This window comes from Felis catus, chromosome A2 (assembly GCF_018350175.1).
Source record: "Felis catus isolate Fca126 chromosome A2, F.catus_Fca126_mat1.0, whole genome shotgun sequence".
NCBI lineage: Eukaryota > Metazoa > Chordata > Mammalia > Carnivora > Felidae > Felis > Felis catus.
In genome coordinates, this window is record NC_058369.1 from 89,256,596 (window position 1) to 89,276,106 (window position 19,511).

Sequence of the window (19,511 nt, forward strand, 5' to 3'; positions counted from 1 at the left end):
AATAAATGTCTATTTGCAGAGTGTCCCCCTCTCTCTCCTTGCAATTATCACCCATGTTTAAGACAAACCATGAAAAAATTCTAATTATTCTACTAGGCTCAAATTTGTTGGACAGGAAAGGAACTTACACTGTGGCCTGCATATATATTTTTTTAACCTGACAAATGGAAATTGCAATCCTTTGAACAAAAGAATCTTTAAATGTGCTTGCCTATCCGTCTAGCAGCCTTTCCATGCTCCCTCAAGGAATAAAAAGATTAAAAAACAAACAAACAAAAAAAATCCAGGTCAAAGATGAAAGCCACCTGCTGTCAGCAGGGAAACAAGTATAATTTCTGGGATAATAGTTCTCAGGAATGGATCATAAGCATTTAATGACTGAATAGTAACTCTTACAGACATCCAGAAGCATGACCTGGGATGGCAAAGTTCAATTCACGAGGGGTTGTATTTCTCCTGTAGGGAAGTGTCAATTGACTGACTGTTGACCAGCTCTCAGTGCCTGGATTTGTTTGCAAATCCACCAAATCCCCCCCTGAGAACCTTAAGCACAGAAGAGGGCTGAAAGGGAGGTAACCACTTTTGTACTAAATTGTCACCTCCTTGCTTATTTCTGTGAAGTTCTAAAGAACGCAGCCATCTCACTAACACAATAGATTTATTATTGAGATGTCAGAATCAGCAGCTTTTAGTCACCAGTCACTTCTGTGTCTCCACTCTATCACAGCTTCTTTGTAGTCAGATTGCCAAAAGCCTTGACATTCTCTACACAAAGATGCAGATGAAAGTAACAAAGAAATTAAATGTAAACAAGCCAGACCACATGGTGGTGAATGCAGAGGGTGCCTATTTTCTTATTCTCTGTGGCTTCTTATATGTTTGCGATATTTCCTAAGTGTAAAGGGATTAAAGAAAACAGAAAAGACAGAAGATGAAACAAAACACAATTTACAATCTTTCAGCGGCTATAAAATAAACTATCTCTGAGTCAGGTGATGGCTGCATATTATGAAATACTATGATCTTCTAATCATAGGCTGCTAATGGGTAGATCAGTCAGAAGGCAGGTTAATGGTGACTCCATTCTGCTTCTACTGTCCCAGCAGACTCCAGTCCTTATAAATCTTGCATAGACATGTGGAGTAGCTACAAACTGTCACACATGAACTTTTATTGAGTGTGTCTTTCGACCTTTGGGTCACTATGCTGGCTTCATCTGCTAAACACGATTTTATCTGTATACATCATCCTCTTTGAGGATCTCTTCACACTTTATAAATATAGTCATTCCCACCTATATCTTGGGAAACAGAAGCTCTTGGACCAAGTAAGAATCGGTTTTCGGCTCCTATGCTCTTGAATCCTAAAGATTTTAGTAATCAATGAAATCTCCAAGATATTTGGGAACGTGTTGTATTCTATTAAAATATGGATTAGCATTCAGAAATTTGTAACCATGTGAATGAATTCAAGTTGAAAGTCACTAGCCTTTTCAAATCAACAAACACTGAAGAATAACAACTCTTAATCACTTAAAGAAGAAAAAGAAAAAAATCAAGGGTTTGATGCTGGAGTCGGAGTTCATAAATTCTTCTCTGCTTAAAATTAGTTCTTTTCCTTAATGCTCTTCTGCACCTTTGTGCAAGCAGGAGGATGGGAATTCCTGAAACACTTGCAAAGCTATCATCCATGCATCTTTTGTGCACACTTCTCCCCAGTTCTAGCCATTAATGACATTTAATCTCAGAGATTTAAGCTTCAGTTAATACTACTTCCTTTCTTTGGAAGTGTAATCTAAATACCACAATATCGTGAATCCATAAACATGTTTTTCCATAACTGAAACTGCCACACTGAGGTCAACACACAGGCTTGCAATTGACCCTTTTTACACATTGAAGAAGATAAGGGCAAGTTAATACTTTCATGTTTTCAGTGTAATGCCTGTTGCATTTCAATACATCATTCATATTCTTTATCTGATATGTCATTTATGGTAACAGCTGTCCCTTGCAGGTCTCAAACAGCCTTGTGTTGAGATATGCCTCCGAATCGCCTGAAGACCCATCACCCCCGGAAGTCCTGGAGATAGGACCACAGCAACTGACATTGCAGAGCAATTGTCCAATGTACTTTTCCCTGTGCTGCCTCAGTCTTCACACAGTTATTTCTAGGGACGAGTTTTATTTGTAAACTTAATACAGATGGTCTATATGGGGCTGTGTAAGTAAATAATAATGATAAGGGTATTCCAAACACAGAATGGCCCAGTTAGAAGCTGGAAACTATGATCGTGATGTGATAGAAACAAAACGTGAAACCTGGAATAAGAGCCCAGGAGCCTCTCAAGGAAAGCATGTCATATATACTAAAATACAATATTGTACTGAGAGCAAGAGTTTAAATGAGGACATTATACAATAAGTAAACTAATGGAAGACGGCGAAGTTATGCAGACCAAATCAAATGAGAGAACTGTGCTGTTTTGCTTTCCTTTTCAGCCCTCATCTTCTTTTGCAACGTCTTATAACTACGTTTCATGTAACTGTTTTGTTGAGATGCAAAAAAATAATAGTAATACATGTATGACCACGAAGAAAAAAAGGCAAAATAAGAAAATAAGGAACCTTTGGGGCACCTGGGTGGCCCAGCCAGTTGAACATCTGACTTTGGCTCAGGGCACGATCTCACGGTTCATGAGCTCGAGCCCTGTGTGGGGCTCTCTGCTGTCAGCACTGAGCCTGCTTCAGATCCTGTCTTCCTCCACTCTCTGCCCCTCCCCTGCTCTCTCTCTCTCTCAAAAATAAATAGACATAAAAAAAAGAAGGAATATTTTAGTTCATCTACAAATAATCTTGAAATCCCTTAGTAGTAAAAGAAACAAAGCTGTAGAAACTCAAACATCTCAGACAAAGGGGAGAGGAGAAGAAAAAAGAAACAAAAAACTTGTATGGCAGGTATTAAGCACAGTGATTTTTAAGAGATCCATTCTGAAGAGGCTTTCAAGGCACCAATACATTCTTTTTTTCTAAAAAGGAGTCTAGTGTTTAAAGATGACTGTTTTTGATTTGCCATTGGAGAATCAAAATGGAGAACATGTTTTTCTAACTACTTCAAAAATTTGTAAACATTATTAGAAATGCAAGACTTGGGTAAGACACTATGCTAAAAAATTCAGTTTCTAAGATTTAACAGGTTAAAATTAGGTAAATCAACGCATGGTAAGCAGTTCCCTCCCTCCCCCCAGGTAAGATCAGAGCTCATTAAATTAAAAAAAAAAAAAAAAAGCTACAAGGCAACAGTATAAATCCTTGCCTAGGAATTCCTGACAGGAAAACAGATGGAAGTGAAGCAAAAGCACATCTGTAACTCGTGGCTCTAAATCTCTCATTCAGGTTGTAAGTGACACGTTGAAAGTAAGCAAAAAAACCCCACAACTCGGTGGAGATCAATAAATACGGAAAGTGTCATCGGCCTCAAAACACAAATCTTCAAAGGCAGTAATTGTCCAAATAGGACCATATATCAAGGTAGACAATGCAAGTGGAATCGAAGCAAAGGGCTATTAATTAGACCCCCAGGCAAGTTATGTGAAAGGACCATCCAAACTGAATTCCTGGCAAGGACAAAAGGAAATACTGCGGAACAAAAAATGAGAACCGGCCTAACCTAGAGCTGGAATCCAGAGTGGGCTAGCTAATGGACAATGCTTCCAAAAAATGAACAGAACTCAAAAATAATGTGAAACAGGCTTGAGGCGAAAAGCTGCAAGCCAGACTCACTGAAGTGACGGGTATTTCCACACTGTAGCTTATAGGGTGGGTCTTGAAGGGACACACACACATGTGCATGGTAATAAACATACAGACATAAATAATAGTTTCTGAAAGGACTATTCAGAGGGTTTATTGCATGATGTTTCACCTGTTCTTTCGGTCAGCGTTTATAACCTCCCCATGAAGATCTGTGCAATTTACCATTTATGAGAGCAGCCTGGGGTGTAAGGTGCACCATTTGGTGCTTGAACATATTGACTATACAACAAAATCAAAGAACTATAGAGTCTGGCGAGGCTTTAGAAATCATCTAGGCTAAGCACTGTATTTTAAATACGAGAAAGTGCGGTAGGTAGGGAAATACCACTGAAAAATAATTCATTACTAAATGTGTTCTGCCATGTAAACTGATAACATACACAACAGACTGAGTTGGAAAGATATTCTTTAGAGGAAGGTACTTATTCTCCTGAGGCTCTCATTGATCCACACTGTCCTACGAAATGATACTTTAATTCAGCTTCTTCACTATTTAGTGTCTCTCCCTTTTCACACCTCTTGTCTAAAATTTGCATTGGTCATACTGCTCACACACAAAAAAACTGTTCACAAAATTATCACCAGGCATGTCTCCAAATTCTTTTGACTATATCCGGAAATAAGATCCACCCTCCAAGTACAAATATTGCTAAAAAAGAAGGCAAAATAATAACGGGGATTTCAAACATCAAAACTAATAAAATATCATCTCTTCCCATTAATCTTCAGTCACCTGCCTCTAACCACCACCTGGCCCTACTACACACACACTACCACTACCACTCTTCCACTCCCAATGACAGTTAGTTGATCTGGCTCCAAACGTGAGACTGTGTATGCATGATGTGTGCATGTGTTTATATGTGATTTTTGACACTTAACCCACTGTAGTATGACAAGGAACTTACTTTATTCATATGTCAATCTTTTATGTTGTTGACGGCTTGAAAATAGAGATGCATCCAAGTCCCTCTTGTTTTCCAGTTCCTTCCTCAGTATCTGCCTCATCCAAATTCATATGATTTTATCTAAGTCTTTCATTTGCTTGGTAACATAGTCACGGAAGAGATGGGGGCCCTGATTTTCTCCGTTAAGAGGCTGAGCTCGGAAGAAGTAGAGCGGAAATGGAAGCCTAGATCTGCTTTTGTAGCGAATATCCATATCATTCGAGCAAAAGTTATTGATGATATCCTGATGCCAAACGTAATACCTGATTTTCAATTGCAATGTTACCTGACCTCCTTTTGGTGTGTGACATCACTGACAACTGCTTTCTTCTCGAGACAGCTTTCGTGTCTGATTTGTGACACCACTACCATCTAGTCTTGACCCAACTATCAAGCTATTTCTTCTCAATTGTCTTTGTGGTCATTTTCCTCTGTTTTTTCTTAAATATCATTGTTGCTTGGGATTCTATCCTTGCTCTTTGATCTTTTACTACATATTTTCTTGGGCAATTTTACATACTTCCATGACTTCAAGAACCACCAATTCATTGGTGATTTCCAAATTCATGATTCCAGACACTCCTGAGCCTCAGGTTCATGTTTTCAACTGGCTGCTCTGGCAGCATATCCCAGAGCCAGGTCAAGTTCAACATGTCCAACTGTAAAATCTATGCCCTTAACACCATTTTTGGTGTTTTTTTTTTTTTTTGTATCAAAAATCAGAAGACACTCTTTATGAATTTTCCTAATCTCTGCCTTACCTTCTGGAAATCACGATTACTAAGAATATAGGAGTCCCTGTCTATGGGCAAGTATCAAAGTCTCTGGGACAGGAGTAAGGAAGAATTAAAGTGTATCCAGTGATGGACTCTTGATTTTCCCTCAGATCAAAACCTCGCAGTTTGTGAGTTCTTTGAGCCCCATGTCGGCTCTGCATTAACAGTGCAGAGCCTGCTTGGGATTGTCTCTCTCTCCTTCTCTCTCTCTGTGTCTCTCACTCAAAATAAATAAATCGACTTAAAAAACAAAAACAAAAACAAAAAAACAAAGGCATCGAGGATCCAATAGGATGGGAGCTTGTCGCGACCTTTCATGTACATCATGGGGTCAGTATTTGTAGTCTCAGTCAGTCCTAACCACAAACAGGGAAGATAAGACTTCTCCAGACTATGCAAATTTCAAGTATGTTCTAAAGGAAAAAGAATCACTAGTCTGTTAATTTGCCATTTACTCGCTATGCTCCCGTCACAGCAGAGCTCTCTCAATTGCTTAAATGCTATTTTCCCACCTCTGAGATTTCACAAGTGTTTTCCTTCTGCCTGGCGCATTCTTCCCTAGCCCTGTCATCTCTGCCTTGGAGCATCCTCATCATTTTCAATACTCTGGATCAAAAGTTACTTTCTCAGAGGAACCTTCCGTAGCCAATCAAAAACCCACCCTTGTTTCCTAACCACACCCTGTGATTTTTTCCCCCAGTTTGGCAGCTACCACATTTGCCAATTCTATATATTAATCTGTGTGTTTTCTTCTTTAATGCATATATCATTACTATTACCATTACCTGGTTGCAAGCTCAGCGAATACAAATACCAATCTCTTTTCTTTTTATTCTCTGTAAAACTACTGTTTATTTAGCACAATGTTGTGTAAAATGTGTTAAGTAAATGAATACTTTGATGGTCCCACATCACTAAAAAGTTTTATAAACTCAGTAAAGTGTACACAGTTCACTCTTAATTCTATCTAACATGATCTCTGCCTTCTTGGATCTTTGCTTATATCTACTGAAGTCAATTTTGTTCCGCAGCATAGACATACATTTGTGACCATTTCTTGAAAATTGAATGACAATATCACAATAACCCCATGGGGGTAAAAAAAAAAATGAACAGAGAGGAATAATATGTTCTGAAAACTGTCAGAGGAACATTTTTATGTGAAAATTATATGTAACAGCAACAGTGATGATGCTGAACAGTTTTTTAAATTAAACTTATCATAGTTTTTGCTACTGTTTTGACATAACACATTTTTAAAAAAAGATTTCAGGTCATTTTCAATCTTGTCAGTGAAATCTCCACTTAGAAGTGCTCACTGTTTGATACACGTTAATCCTAAATTATTAAGTAAAGTTAAAAACATAGCAGAGTGTGCTGAACTTAGAAATTTTAAAGGTGCATGTAGAACCAAATATTGTGAACATTTGACTAATAGATCATACGTGTAGTGGGAAATTCTGAAGATGAAACTAACCAGAAATAATGATTGAGTAAACAGATAGACTAATGCAAGAAGGACTTTCATTACATCTTTTTTTTTCTTTAAAGTAAATTCATCCATCACATGTCCTTATTTGATCTCACAATTTGTTAGCTTTTTATCCAAACACAATGGCATGACAAAATCTTGCTGTGTGGCCTTAGAGTTTTTTCTGGTGGGAAGATTCCTGCGCTACAATTCTCTCTGCCTTTTCACTTCTTTAGGAGTTTGTTCATAATTAAAACTAAATATCCCTGGGCCAATACTTCACGTTTACATCACATTTTTAATATAAAAATTTGTAAGTGGGGCAACTAAATTTTTCCCCCTCTAATGTAACTTTCAACAATACTAGGGTGGAAAGAGTAGTTTGTAAAGAATTAATTGCTATCGAATGGATTAGACCTATTAAGAAATAAGTATTGAACTCGCCTACAAAACACTCACTTGTTATACACGTTCATCAGAAACTAACTTGTAAATCTTTTATGACATATTTAATGTAGCCATTTATATAAATGATGTCAATCCACAGTACAGCTTTTCAGAGTTGGGAGACTGTTGTTTTAAAGCATGCTTCAGTACATTAACACACTACGACTACTCCAAGCAATGGCTATTCATCTCTAGGCAAGAGGCTTCAAGAGAAATTACTGTGAATTCTTGGACTCGGAAAGAATGAGGATGCTTTTTAGAGAACTCTGTCCCCTGGGGGTGAAGGGATCAGTGGGAGACAGCATCCCTGGCCAGGACACTAGGTAAAGAATGATGTGTGCTCATGAGCTGGCCTCATTCAAAAGCCATGTTTTCATTAGCACTTTAAGTGCAGTGATGGTTTGTATTTCTGTCCCTGGACGTGCTCAAAAGCCCGAGGGTACAGATTGGGACAAAAAAGGGATAGGCTCACATGGAAGAAAATGAAAAGTTTGGACAAGACCAAAAAAAGCTTCCTACTGAGAGTATTTATTAACTTAACAGCTCTTCTTCTTAATAACAGAGTTTACACTGAAAGTGTCTGGCTATGAAAGAAAAGTTATTTCAGTAAAGACAAATCCAACAACAAAATAATATATTGAAGTCAAAAGTGTGATTCCAGTAGCATTATTATTCTATAAAGATTGTATTCACTCAAAGGAGAACCTTAAAGGAACAAAATGTAAGCATGTCATAGAATTCTGTTTTCCTATAAATTACATAAAATGGCAATCTTAAAAACTAACCGCAGTATTCTTCAAAACAAATGTTTTGCATTTTGGTTTATTTGTCCCCGTCGCCCCACCCCCCTTATCCCATGTATTCTCAAAACCTAATCTAGATGAATGCTCCAGAAAATATTTACCATATATTACTAACCATAGTTTCAACTTATTTGATCCTTAGAAAGATGCATAATTTTACATGTGTGATGTGTTTTCATAAAAAATACCAGATCTGATTCTGTTAGTGTTCCAGTTACTCCAGTGATTATGTTACTTTCAATTTCAAAATCAAATTTAATGTATAAAAGCATCTTAATTTCCCTGGGTCAGGACAATGCATGATCTTGCTGGGAACAGTGAAAACTGGTGAGGGGGTAACCTGTCAATATAAGGAGCAAACTGCCAAGTATCTAACTCAAACCTGGATAACAGTTCACACTGGACGAAAACAAAACCAACAATGAAACAGAGCTCTAATATTGGAAAAAATTTAATCTCTTTTTTTTTCCTTTTTCCTTTTGGATGTTAAAAATTATATATGTTAAGGGGAGCCTGGGTGGCTCAGACAGTTAAGTGTCTGACTCGTGATTTCAGCTCAGGTAACGATCACGGTCGGTCATGGGTTGAAGCCCTGTGTCGGGCTCCCCCTGGGCGTGGTATCTGCTTAAGATTCTCTCTCTCTCTCTCTCTCTCTCTCTCTCTCTCTCTCTCTGCCCTTACCGTGCTCGTGTTCTCTCTCTCTCTCTCACTCACTCTCTCTTTCTGTCTCTCTCTCAAAAAAAAATATTATACCAGTGTGATAGTCTGAATTTATCCTACTACTTACGAATGATGGACATTAAAATATTCTTACTTCAACATTACATGATTAATTGTTCATACATATACATACATGCCTTAAGTAAGATAAATATATCTTGCCTTACAAACTCTTCCAACTCGAGAAAGGATGGTTTTATCAGAAGTAGTGCCTTCTTGCGATGATTCACGAAAGAAGAAATATATTTTATCATCATCTGGATTATAGGTGTCTGGGATAGGGAAAGTTCCAATAAATTTTGCTCCTGTTTGAAAGAAAAGAAGCTACAAATTAAAATACTGAGATAATTCAGCCAAGATAATATTGGTGTCTTTGAATGTGAAACAATTAGCAGAATAAAAAAAAATGAACCGTGACTGGCATGTGGGAAACAAGACATCCACACAAATAAACATGACACAATATAGAAACATGTATTAGCATGCAGAGGTCTCAAGCAAGTTCTCTAGGAACTCCAGAGACCTGGTGAGAACACGACTGGCTGATATTCACCATTGTTGCAACTCAACTAAATTACTTAGAAAGTCCTTTCAAACTTTACATTTTCCTTTTATTTGATGAAGTCACTGCTTTTAAAATCACAATGTACATGGGGCGCCTGGGTGGTTTGGTCAGTTGAGCATCCAACTTTGGCTCAGGTCATGATGTCACAGTTTGTGGGTTCGAGCCCCACATTGGGCTCTGTGTTGACAGCTCAGAGTCTGGAGCCTGCTTCAGATTCTGCGTCTCCCTCTCTCTCTCTGTCCCTCCCCTGGTCGCACTCTGTCTCTCAACAATAAATAAATGTTAAAAAAAATTTTTTTTAATCACAATGTACATAATGAAGAGCTCAGGGAAAACTATAAACACACCCCAAATTTGCTAAATTATGATGTTATTTGCTGCATTTTGTGTAATTGCTAAAGGGAAAAAAGAAATTAAAACAACTAATTAATAGTGCTTGCGTTAACTCCAGTGTAGGCTCTGGAGACAGTCTTTCCAGGTTTATATTCTGTTTCTCCCACTTACTGGAAGGGTGACCTTAAGCAAATTTTTGTCTTCTCTATGTGTCAGTTTTCTCATGCCTAATATGAGGCTACCAATCATCTACGTAGTAGGATAACCGCTATGATAACCAAGTGAATTAATATATAGGTAAAATACTTGCTATCTGGTCATGCCTGACAATAAGGGTTCAATAAATGTTATTTATTAAGATGATGTTCAGGATAATAATCGTTATTATGACCACAAAGAAGAGAATGATAGAAAATGTAGCACATCCCAACATTTGTTACAGTAATATCTAGCTGATAAAAACAAAGTACACAGTTCTAAATGCACCAGCATGGAAATATGTCCATAAAACAAGTCGAGTGAAAAAACATATTAGCAACTCAACCATTTCTGTGCTGCACCAGTGATAAGTCAATTGGGGTTACTAACTCCTTTATTACAAAGTGTTGGGCATTTTTAAGTCTTGGTTTTGTAGAACTGTGAATTAACAAGATAACAGATCTGTAATGAGGTGATACTAATTCAGAAATGGTTCTTTTGATGAAGGCAAAGTAGAGAAAGAGAATACTTATTGAGTAAGGAAGGAAGGACTTCAATTAAGTAGAAAACATGAGATGGCTGAAAGGAAGCAAAGAGCACTCGTTAGGAAGGAGAAGCAGGAAACAAGACACGACAAATCGTTTCCAACCACAACCACCACACCACCACAAAAACAAAACAAAGAATACGTGGTAGGTAAAAAAGATCAACACTGCCGTATTGTCAAGTACCCCAGGAGTACTGAGAATCATCCCCCTGCTAATGTAGAGCAATAGGTCAACAGCCCCACAAACAAGACTTCATAATAGCCTTCTTCAATAAACAAAAGTTAATGTTTGATTCCAAACAATGGGTAGTTCAGTCTTTATTGTCCCAGTCCAGCTGGGTCAACTGGGGTCTCCTATCCAGTGTCTTCTCTGCTTAAATGGGAAACCTTAAGAGGAAAAGTGAGAGGGAATTTTGTGTATTAACTTTCTCCCCTTTGTTCTTTATTATTTCCCTGTTCTTTCCCTGAAGTTTAGAACCCCAGTGGATTCTTATGCTCTTGATAATCTCATCTGGATACAGCCCTAGGTTAAGTAAAAAAAATAAATTTTAGAAAACCATGTAGGGTTTTAAATTTTTAGTTTTCTAATTAACCTTAAAATAGCAAGTTTCATTAACAATCTCACTCACGATGTTTTAATTTTTCTCTCTCCAGCCCCTCTTTTAAATTGTTGATAAATTACAAACATTTGGTTTGAACCCCTAAGCAAAGTAAAAATTCTTTTGTAGTCACAAATTAACATTTCTAGGCGAGTGTGATGGCTCAGTGTGGATGGCTCAGCACCTGACTCTTGATTTCGGCTCAGGTCATGATCCGAGGTTTCTGGGATCAAGCCCTGCTTTGGGCTCCATGCTAAGCCTGGAGCCTGCTTAAGATTCTCTCTCTCTCTCTCTCTCTCTCTCTCTCTCTGTCTCTCTCTCTCTCTCTCTCTTTCTCCTTCTCCTTCTCCTTCTCCTTCTCCTTCTCCTTCTCCTTCTCCTTCTCCTTCTTCTTCTTCTTCTCCTTCTTCTTCTTCTCCTTCTTCTTCTTCTTCTCTTTCCCCCCTCATCTCGCTCTCTCTCTCTCTCAAAAAAAAAGTCTAATTTTTATTTAAATATATTATGTTTCCTAAAAAAAAAAATGTGGACACAGATTTTCTTACCAATGCAGTATTAGGAGTTCAGCACATTGGTGAAAATGAGGAACATACTTAATTACTACTATACAATATTCAAGGTATTTAGAACAAAAACCACTACAATCACAGAATACAAATATGAATAAAAACCAATTACAAATCAGATTAGGGAAGTATTAACATATGGCTAAGATATGACCAAGGAGAAGGCCCAAGTCTTGATGTTTTCAATGATTTCCAAGGAGAATGTGACAATGAGCATAGAACTATGGGCACCCACAGACATAGACAAAGGCATTAACAATAATCTATGGAAATCTGTTGGATTTACAGATGCCTAAATGTTACCTGCCTGGATAGAAAATCTCCAAGTGTCCTGCCATGTGTATTTTAAAAACAAAGAAATATAAAAATAGGAGCACTTGGGTGGCTCAGTGGTTAAGAGTCTGACTCTGGACTTCGGCTCAGGTCATGACCTCATGGTTTGTGAGCTCAAGCTCCATGTAGGGCTCTGTGCTGTTAGTATGGAGCCTGCTTGGAATTCTCTCTCTCCATCTCTCTCTGCATCTCCCCCACTTGTGCTTGCTCTCTCTCTCTCAAAATGAATAAATAAACTTAAAAAAAAAAGAAATACATTGGGGTGCCTGGGTGGCTCAGTTGGTTAAGCATCCTGCTCATGATATCAGCTCAGGTCCTGCTCTCATGGGCCATGAGATCAAGCCCCACATACAGGCTCTTTCGCTCCCAGTGTGGAGCCTGCTTGGGATTCTCTCTCTATATATATATCTCTGTCCCTCTCTAGCTCTCTGCCCCTTTCAAAAATAAATAAACATTAAATAAAAAAGAAATACAAAAATAAATAAAACATAATAGGTGATTCTTATAAGCATCTAAATTTAAGAGTCACTGAACCTAGACTACTATTTTGCATGTGGGAAAAAGGATATAGATAGCACTCATTAACCAAAGGTCAATAATGCAGACACATGGATGGACAAGGGGAGAGAAGACCAGTGATAAATACAAATTCTTTAGTGATTAGGGCACAAAGGGGATAAAACTGAAAATATACATAAATTATAGGAATATGATTAGCTTGTATTATCATAACAAATATTTGAACTTAAAATGGGAGTTCACACTATGAATGGGGATTCATAGTCCTATAACAATTTTTAGGAATATGATTAGCTTGTTTTATCTTGAAATAGTTGAATGAACTTCAAAATGGGGATAAAGCAGAATTTATCATCGCCCTTAAGTATAATCTAAGTAAAAGTTCTACATGAAGTATGTCACCCTTGTAACATTAATTAATATCCTCTCCCTATTTCATGATTGAGTTGAACTTATAATTTAAAAAATACCATGGTAGTACAAAATTTACATAATCTTCTCTCTCTAGAGAGGAAATGAGAATTCAGTGACGTGAAACAGAAAATCATTACAGGTAAAAGGAATTCCAGTGTGAGAGAGAGAGCTGATCAGATACTCAGAAGGGACAAGAAGTTACAGGAGCAAATTGTCAGCTCTTCACTTGTTTATGGAGTTCAACAAAAAAAAAAAAAAAAAAATCAATCCTACAACAAAGCATAATGTAGCGCGTCTAAAAGGAGCACAAACAAACATGGCAGGCAATTCATATTCTCCTACTGCAGAAATACACAGAAAAGCCTACTTTAGACACTGAAAAGCTTATTCAAGTGTTGCCAGGTGGTAGCGTTTGAAATGGTCAAAGGCAGAATGTGACATTAGTCTACATTCCAGGAATTTTATTTATGACATCAGTGTGGGCAAGCAGAGTAGCTATTTTTCCAGTTTATGTTACTTTCATCTTTCAACTAATATAGAACATAAATGATCAGTAGATCCTAGGTGGTCATAGGTGAACAGTTACTTTATTCAGTGACAGCTGATTTTATTGGATTCTCTTTTAAATGCAGACTCTAAGTACTCTAAGACTATCATTTAGAGTACTGTAAGAAAATTGAATGATGGAGGTTTTTATTACATGAAGAAATCTAATTATGAAAGAAAAGTTTGTATCAAATAGGATTCTATTGTGTGATATAAATAATAAGCATACTCATGAGTTAAAAATATACGTTTCAAGGGGCGCCTGGGGGGCGCACTCAGTTGAGCGTCTGACTCCGGCTAAGGTCATGATCCTACAGTTCACGGGCTCGAGCCCCGCATTGGGCTCTGTGCTGACAGCATGGAGCCTGGAGCCTGCTTGAGATTCTGTGTCGCCCTTTCACTGACCCTCCTCTGCTCTGTCTCTCAAAAATGAATAAATGGTAAAAAAAATTGTTAAATATATATGTGTATGTTTCAAGAGTACAGAATTTCTTTCTTGCAGATTCAGTTGAGGTCCTGTCTTAGAACTCAGATGCTAGTACTTTGAGAAAGAAACTCCTTCCTGAGTTGAGGCCAAGTTTGAGTAAAAATAGCTATCATTTAATCAGTGTGTGACATGCACAGTTGTTGAATGAAATAATTTAAAATCATACCAACAGACACCTGGGCTTTATTATAATAGCACATTTTTCCCCTCTGGCATTTAAAAGACATGCTCTAATAGGGATAGAGTTTGAAATCATGCATTTTCACAAATGGACTATTAGCATGACACTGAGAGACACTGCCAAATGAAAATGGCATCAACCCAGCTTGCAATACACATCTCTTTCATTTCTCCCTAGGAAGCTCTTTGCACACAGATGAGCACACACCATGACTTAACAAGTAGTGAGTTCCTTATTTTCCTTTCCTTCTTTTTGTAATATCTTCTTCCTACCACTTTTTAAAAATGTTATCCTTTTCAGTGGAAAGAGAATTTGTAGACAACAGAACTCTCCAAGAGAAACTTCAAATGAAAACTGCCTCCACATGTTAAAAATAAAAAAATAAAACAAAAGTTCTCCTCTACTCCAGGAAAGAAAACAAAAACATATGTATCTGAGGCATCATTGTTTGTTTTCATTTTCCCAATGGTCATACTTCTAAGCTTTATCCTAAGATTCTCACAAAAACTCAACTGTGTTTGAGGAACCACTCTGGCTTGTATCTATATTCCTATTTCCTGATAGGTTCTAAGAATAAGCTGATAAAGAAAAGTGAAAAAAAAGAAGTGTGAAACCATCTAAGACTTCATCTAGAATTGCCCGTAATATTTCACCTTTGTAATTTTTCCTCCTCCTGGAGAGGTATTTATTCAATGGATGGATTAGTCTCTCAAAGAAGCAATCAGGATACATACTTCTTAAAGCTTTGAAACTGGATTAGGCAAAGTCCTAGAGAAATTCTGACAAGGATCCTGGACTGGTAAGTGAAGAGGTTAGCTGATCTTGCTCTGGTTAATCCCACGCAGGACAAAGAACAAAATATGGCATTCACACAAGCATCAAGGATTTTATGGACTTCTAAAAGATCCACGTCTAAAAGATTCATATTTTTTAACGGTTAATTATCTAAACAGACACTCAACTGCAAATTTCATTTAATCTTCGTTATTTCCCCTAATCTAAATGTAATATCAACGTACACTTACAAGAGCGTAATCACAAACATGTAAAGAGTAGGATTTTAAACTAAAAGTGAAACTATAGAGAGCAAAATTGAATGGGAAAAAACTCTCAAACCATCTAACCAGAAATAAATAACACAATGATGTAATAATCCATAGAAGAAACTGATTGGGCATTGACACTGACTCCATCATTTGAAATATCAAATATCTGTCAGTTCTTTCAACCTGGCAACAAATTTATGAAACCAAGCAGTGAGTTCCACATCTACATGCTATGTGAATAGTACAGAAAATTTACACTGGTGTTGCATTATTTGTGGGCTAGTGCACGTAATAAATAAGTATAATTTAGACCAGCACTGTCTAATAGAAAATTCTGTGATGATGGAAATGTTTTAAATCTGTGCTGTCCAAAATGATAGCCCCTAGCCCATGTGGCTAGTGAGCGTGTGAAATGTGCCTGGTGTGACTAAGGAACCAAATTTTCAATGTGTTTAATTAATTTAAGTTTACATGTGGCTAGTGTCTACTATATTAGATAGTGCAGCTTTATGTCAAGGAGTCTATATCAGTAACTGATAGGTCAGATCCAGTGTTAAGGCCGAAACAACCTTTATTCCCACAACAGCCACCAAAATGGCAGACTTGCGGTTCAGGAGATATGATACACTATTCCTTTCAGAAGTTTGGTATTGGGATGGAAGGATGGTCTGGGGGACTAAGAGACCTGGATTCACATTCTTCAAGCTGTCTTAACTTATGGAATATGAGGTTGAATAAGATCATGTCAATGACAACATTATTCCTAATAATCTTCAGAGTTCCTCTATCACTGTTTTTTGTTCCCCACACTCCGGATGATTCACTGACCTCTGTCTTTGGACCTCATGTTGACAACAACCCAGAAAATGCATGCTTCTCAGAAGGGAGAAATGCTCCTTACACAACCCAATCTTTTGCCTTAGTCTGTAAAGTACTTCCCCATTACAAGAATCTCACATAGTTTCTGTAATTTCTCCCCTACTGCGTCCTAGTTTCCATGGACCGAGAAGCTCCTTGGCTGAAGGGGTCTCCTGAAGCGTCGTGCTCTTCTAATTGTGACCTGACATCTGATCTGATGCTTGCACTCACCCTGACTTCACAGATTCTGCTGAGGTCTTCCACATCACTTACCTGACCACATTTTCTCTATCTTCTCTAGTGCCTACAACCAAACCCACATTCTCAGTTTGCTATTGCATAACATGACATGCAAACATGAACCCTGTCTGTAAATGAGGCTCCAAGAGCACAGGACGTGCAGTCAAAAGAGCAGAATTTGGTTGGATCACATAATGCATTATAAAATATATATTTAAAAATGTGTCTAGAGCAAGAGAGACATCCCTGAGTTTTAATCTCATATCTACTAGGTACCTATGAACAATATATCTGACTTCTAATCTATCCTCAAGTATAAAATGGGAATAGTAATTCTCTCAAGATTATACCACTAGATAAAATAATACTTCAAAAGTGCCTACAATAGTGACCAGCATGGATACTGTATAAAATAAATTTGAAACAGAAGAGAAGGAAATGAATTAACAAACAATAAAATAGTGTCAAGAACCCAGGGATAAGGTGATAAAGACCTATAGAAAGATGGTGGTCATGAAAAGAACAAGGTCAATAGATATTTTAAAGGAAGTAAAGGCCTCTAGTGATAGATAAGATAAAGGGGACCGGGAAGAGGAAGAAATCAAAGATAACTTCAAGGTAATAGGGTAGACAATGTTTAGAAAGTTAAGACAGAAATCAGGAAACTGGTATTGAAGGGCAGATTAGAAAGGGAAAACAAGATAATTTTAAATTAGATTCACAGGATTTTGGTTTTTAGATCCAATTAGTCTTTTATATATCTGTATCTGTATCTACATATTTTTAAAGAAACTCAAGCAAAGGATCACAACTTGTAACAACTTGTTAAAAAAAATCAAAGTACATTAGTGGCACTAATATACTTTATTAGGTTTAAGTATCTTTATTCCCATATAAAACAATCAGTTTCTTTCTTTTACACTGGGATGAAGATGTAAGGTACCCCCCCCCAAAAGTTCTTAAGGGCTCTGAGTTGCAGAAAAAGGTTTGGAAATACAGTTTTAGGAAGAAATGGAACACGGGAAGCAGTTGAAGTTCTGAGAATGAATGAGCTCACAGAATTATCATGTAGACAGAGAGAAAGAAAGGTGGTCAATAGAAATGCTAAACAGATGTCAGTGAATCACAGAGGATTCAGCATTTTAGTCCAACCTCCTGCCTTTCTCACCTTCAAGGACAATAATAATGATGGTGATGACAATATTGACACTGAGCTGCTCTTAAAATTGTCTTCCATCAGATTTCCCAATATGATCTTCCCTTTACGATCTAATTTAATCCTTAGAACACACTGTGAATAACTATTATTATGCCAAATTTTTGACTAAGAATTTAGATGCACAGAAAGGTTTGACCAAGGTCACAAAGTGATATTTAGGCTTTAAGCCGAGGTAAGTATATTCTACAGAAACACAGCTGTGATTCTCATCTAGAGTAGGACACTTTTGAGAGTTACAGAACATTAGAGGCAGACTGGAAATGTCCGGGGCAAACCAGGTTATATGGTCCCCTGGGCCATTAACCACTAAGCGATCTGCCTTGAATGTCCTAGAACCATAAATGTTAGTTCTCCTAACTCTTAGTCATTTTCCTGCATTCAATCCATTGAGAATTCTCTACTGTGCATCCTTTCTCCCTCTTCCTTTCTGCTGACTTCTCTCACTGCAAAGTTTTCTCAGTATCCAAAATCTCTTGAATTCGACCTCATATTCTTGGCTTCTTCTATTCCCAAACAAACATCTTCTGTTTCAAATATTTGTTGCTATATATTCTCACATCCGTGTCCACAGTCAATACTTCTGTTCCTGTCCCACCTTTTTCCTGTTTCCTTACAATGGCTTCTTTCTCTACCCCCGTTCTCCTTTAATTTTCCCTTAATGCTACTGTCAGTCACCTTTATAAAAAACAAACAAACAAACAAACAAACAAAAACAAAGATCCATTTCCCTGATTAAGTTCAGGGTATGGGTGAAGGGGGTCAGAAGGCACAAACTTCCAGTTAGAAAATAAGTCAGTCATGGGGATGTAATGTACAGCATGGTGATTATAGTTAATACACATACTGCATATTTGAAAGTTGCTAAGAGAGTAGATCTTAGAAGTTCTCTCACACACAAAAAATATTTTCAACTCTGTATGGTGATGGATGTTAACTAGACTTACTGTGGTGATCATTTTGCAATACATACAAATATCAAATCGTTATGTTGTACACTTGAAACTAATATAGTGTCATATATCAATTATATCTAGAAAGAAAGAAAGAAAGAAAGAAAGAAAGAAAGAAAGAAAGAGGAAAAGAAAGGAAGAGAAAAGAAAAGAAAAGAAAAGAAAAGAAAAGAAAAGAAAAGAGAAGAAAGAAAAAGAGTTTAACCACAGCTAACTTCCCCATGATTTCAGGATATTTACAGTTTTCTAGCCCCATCTCCCACTCTCTTCTGATGCTTCGGGCAGTCATCATCAATGAGGTCAGTAACCCTCCCATGTAATCTTTGCATGCCCAGGAGCAGAACAGCATTCAGTATGCCAAGGGTCCTCAAATGTTGTTTATTAAATGCTAAACCAACTCAAGGCTTCCTAATTTGTAATAGTCTTCACACAGCACTCAGCACAGCATGCTAGTCAAATAAGAGTTGAATAGAGATTCTCTACATTTATTAATTCAGCAGTGCTGCAGACCTCTTTATGGACATGCCATTGTTAAGGAATACATAGAATAATCTCTGAAAAGAGTGGCAATATGGTTTTTGCCATCCCGAGACTGAGAAAGAAAATCTATACTTCATTTTAGGCCGTAAGTATATCTTGTTACCTAAACAGATAGGTACGTTTTTCTATTGGGTAAAATCTACGAAGTCCGTCTCAAACCAACTATTTTCACAAAAACCTCACAAAGCTCAAGAAGATAGTCTTGCCTTGTACAAGTGTAAAGAAATTAGTGAGTAATCGCATAGCTGGAGATATTCTATATTTGTTTTCCCCACTAACAGGGTTCTCTTTTGGCCAAGGGAGATCCTATTGTTGGGTAAACAAATGGTTCAGGAGGTTTTGACTAAAGAAATGTTTTAAAGTGTTTTCCCTTTTGTTTATGTTGTCACTGCTC

The 19,511-nt window shown here is 37.3% G+C and overlaps 1 protein-coding gene across 6 annotated transcripts in view; it reads right to left on the bottom strand.

Moving 5' to 3' along the window:
* Nucleotides 1-19,511, bottom strand: part of SEMA3D (semaphorin 3D) — a 199,622-nt gene that overhangs the window by 48,425 nt on the left and 131,686 nt on the right. For all 6 annotated transcript variants that reach the window (XM_019825397.3, XM_011280356.3, XM_019825398.3 and 3 more), the window contains one exon: nucleotides 9,142-9,284. In XM_019825397.3, the coding sequence (XP_019680956.1) occupies nucleotides 9,142-9,284 (143 nt within the window). The remainder of the gene's footprint in view (nucleotides 1-9,141; nucleotides 9,285-19,511) is intronic.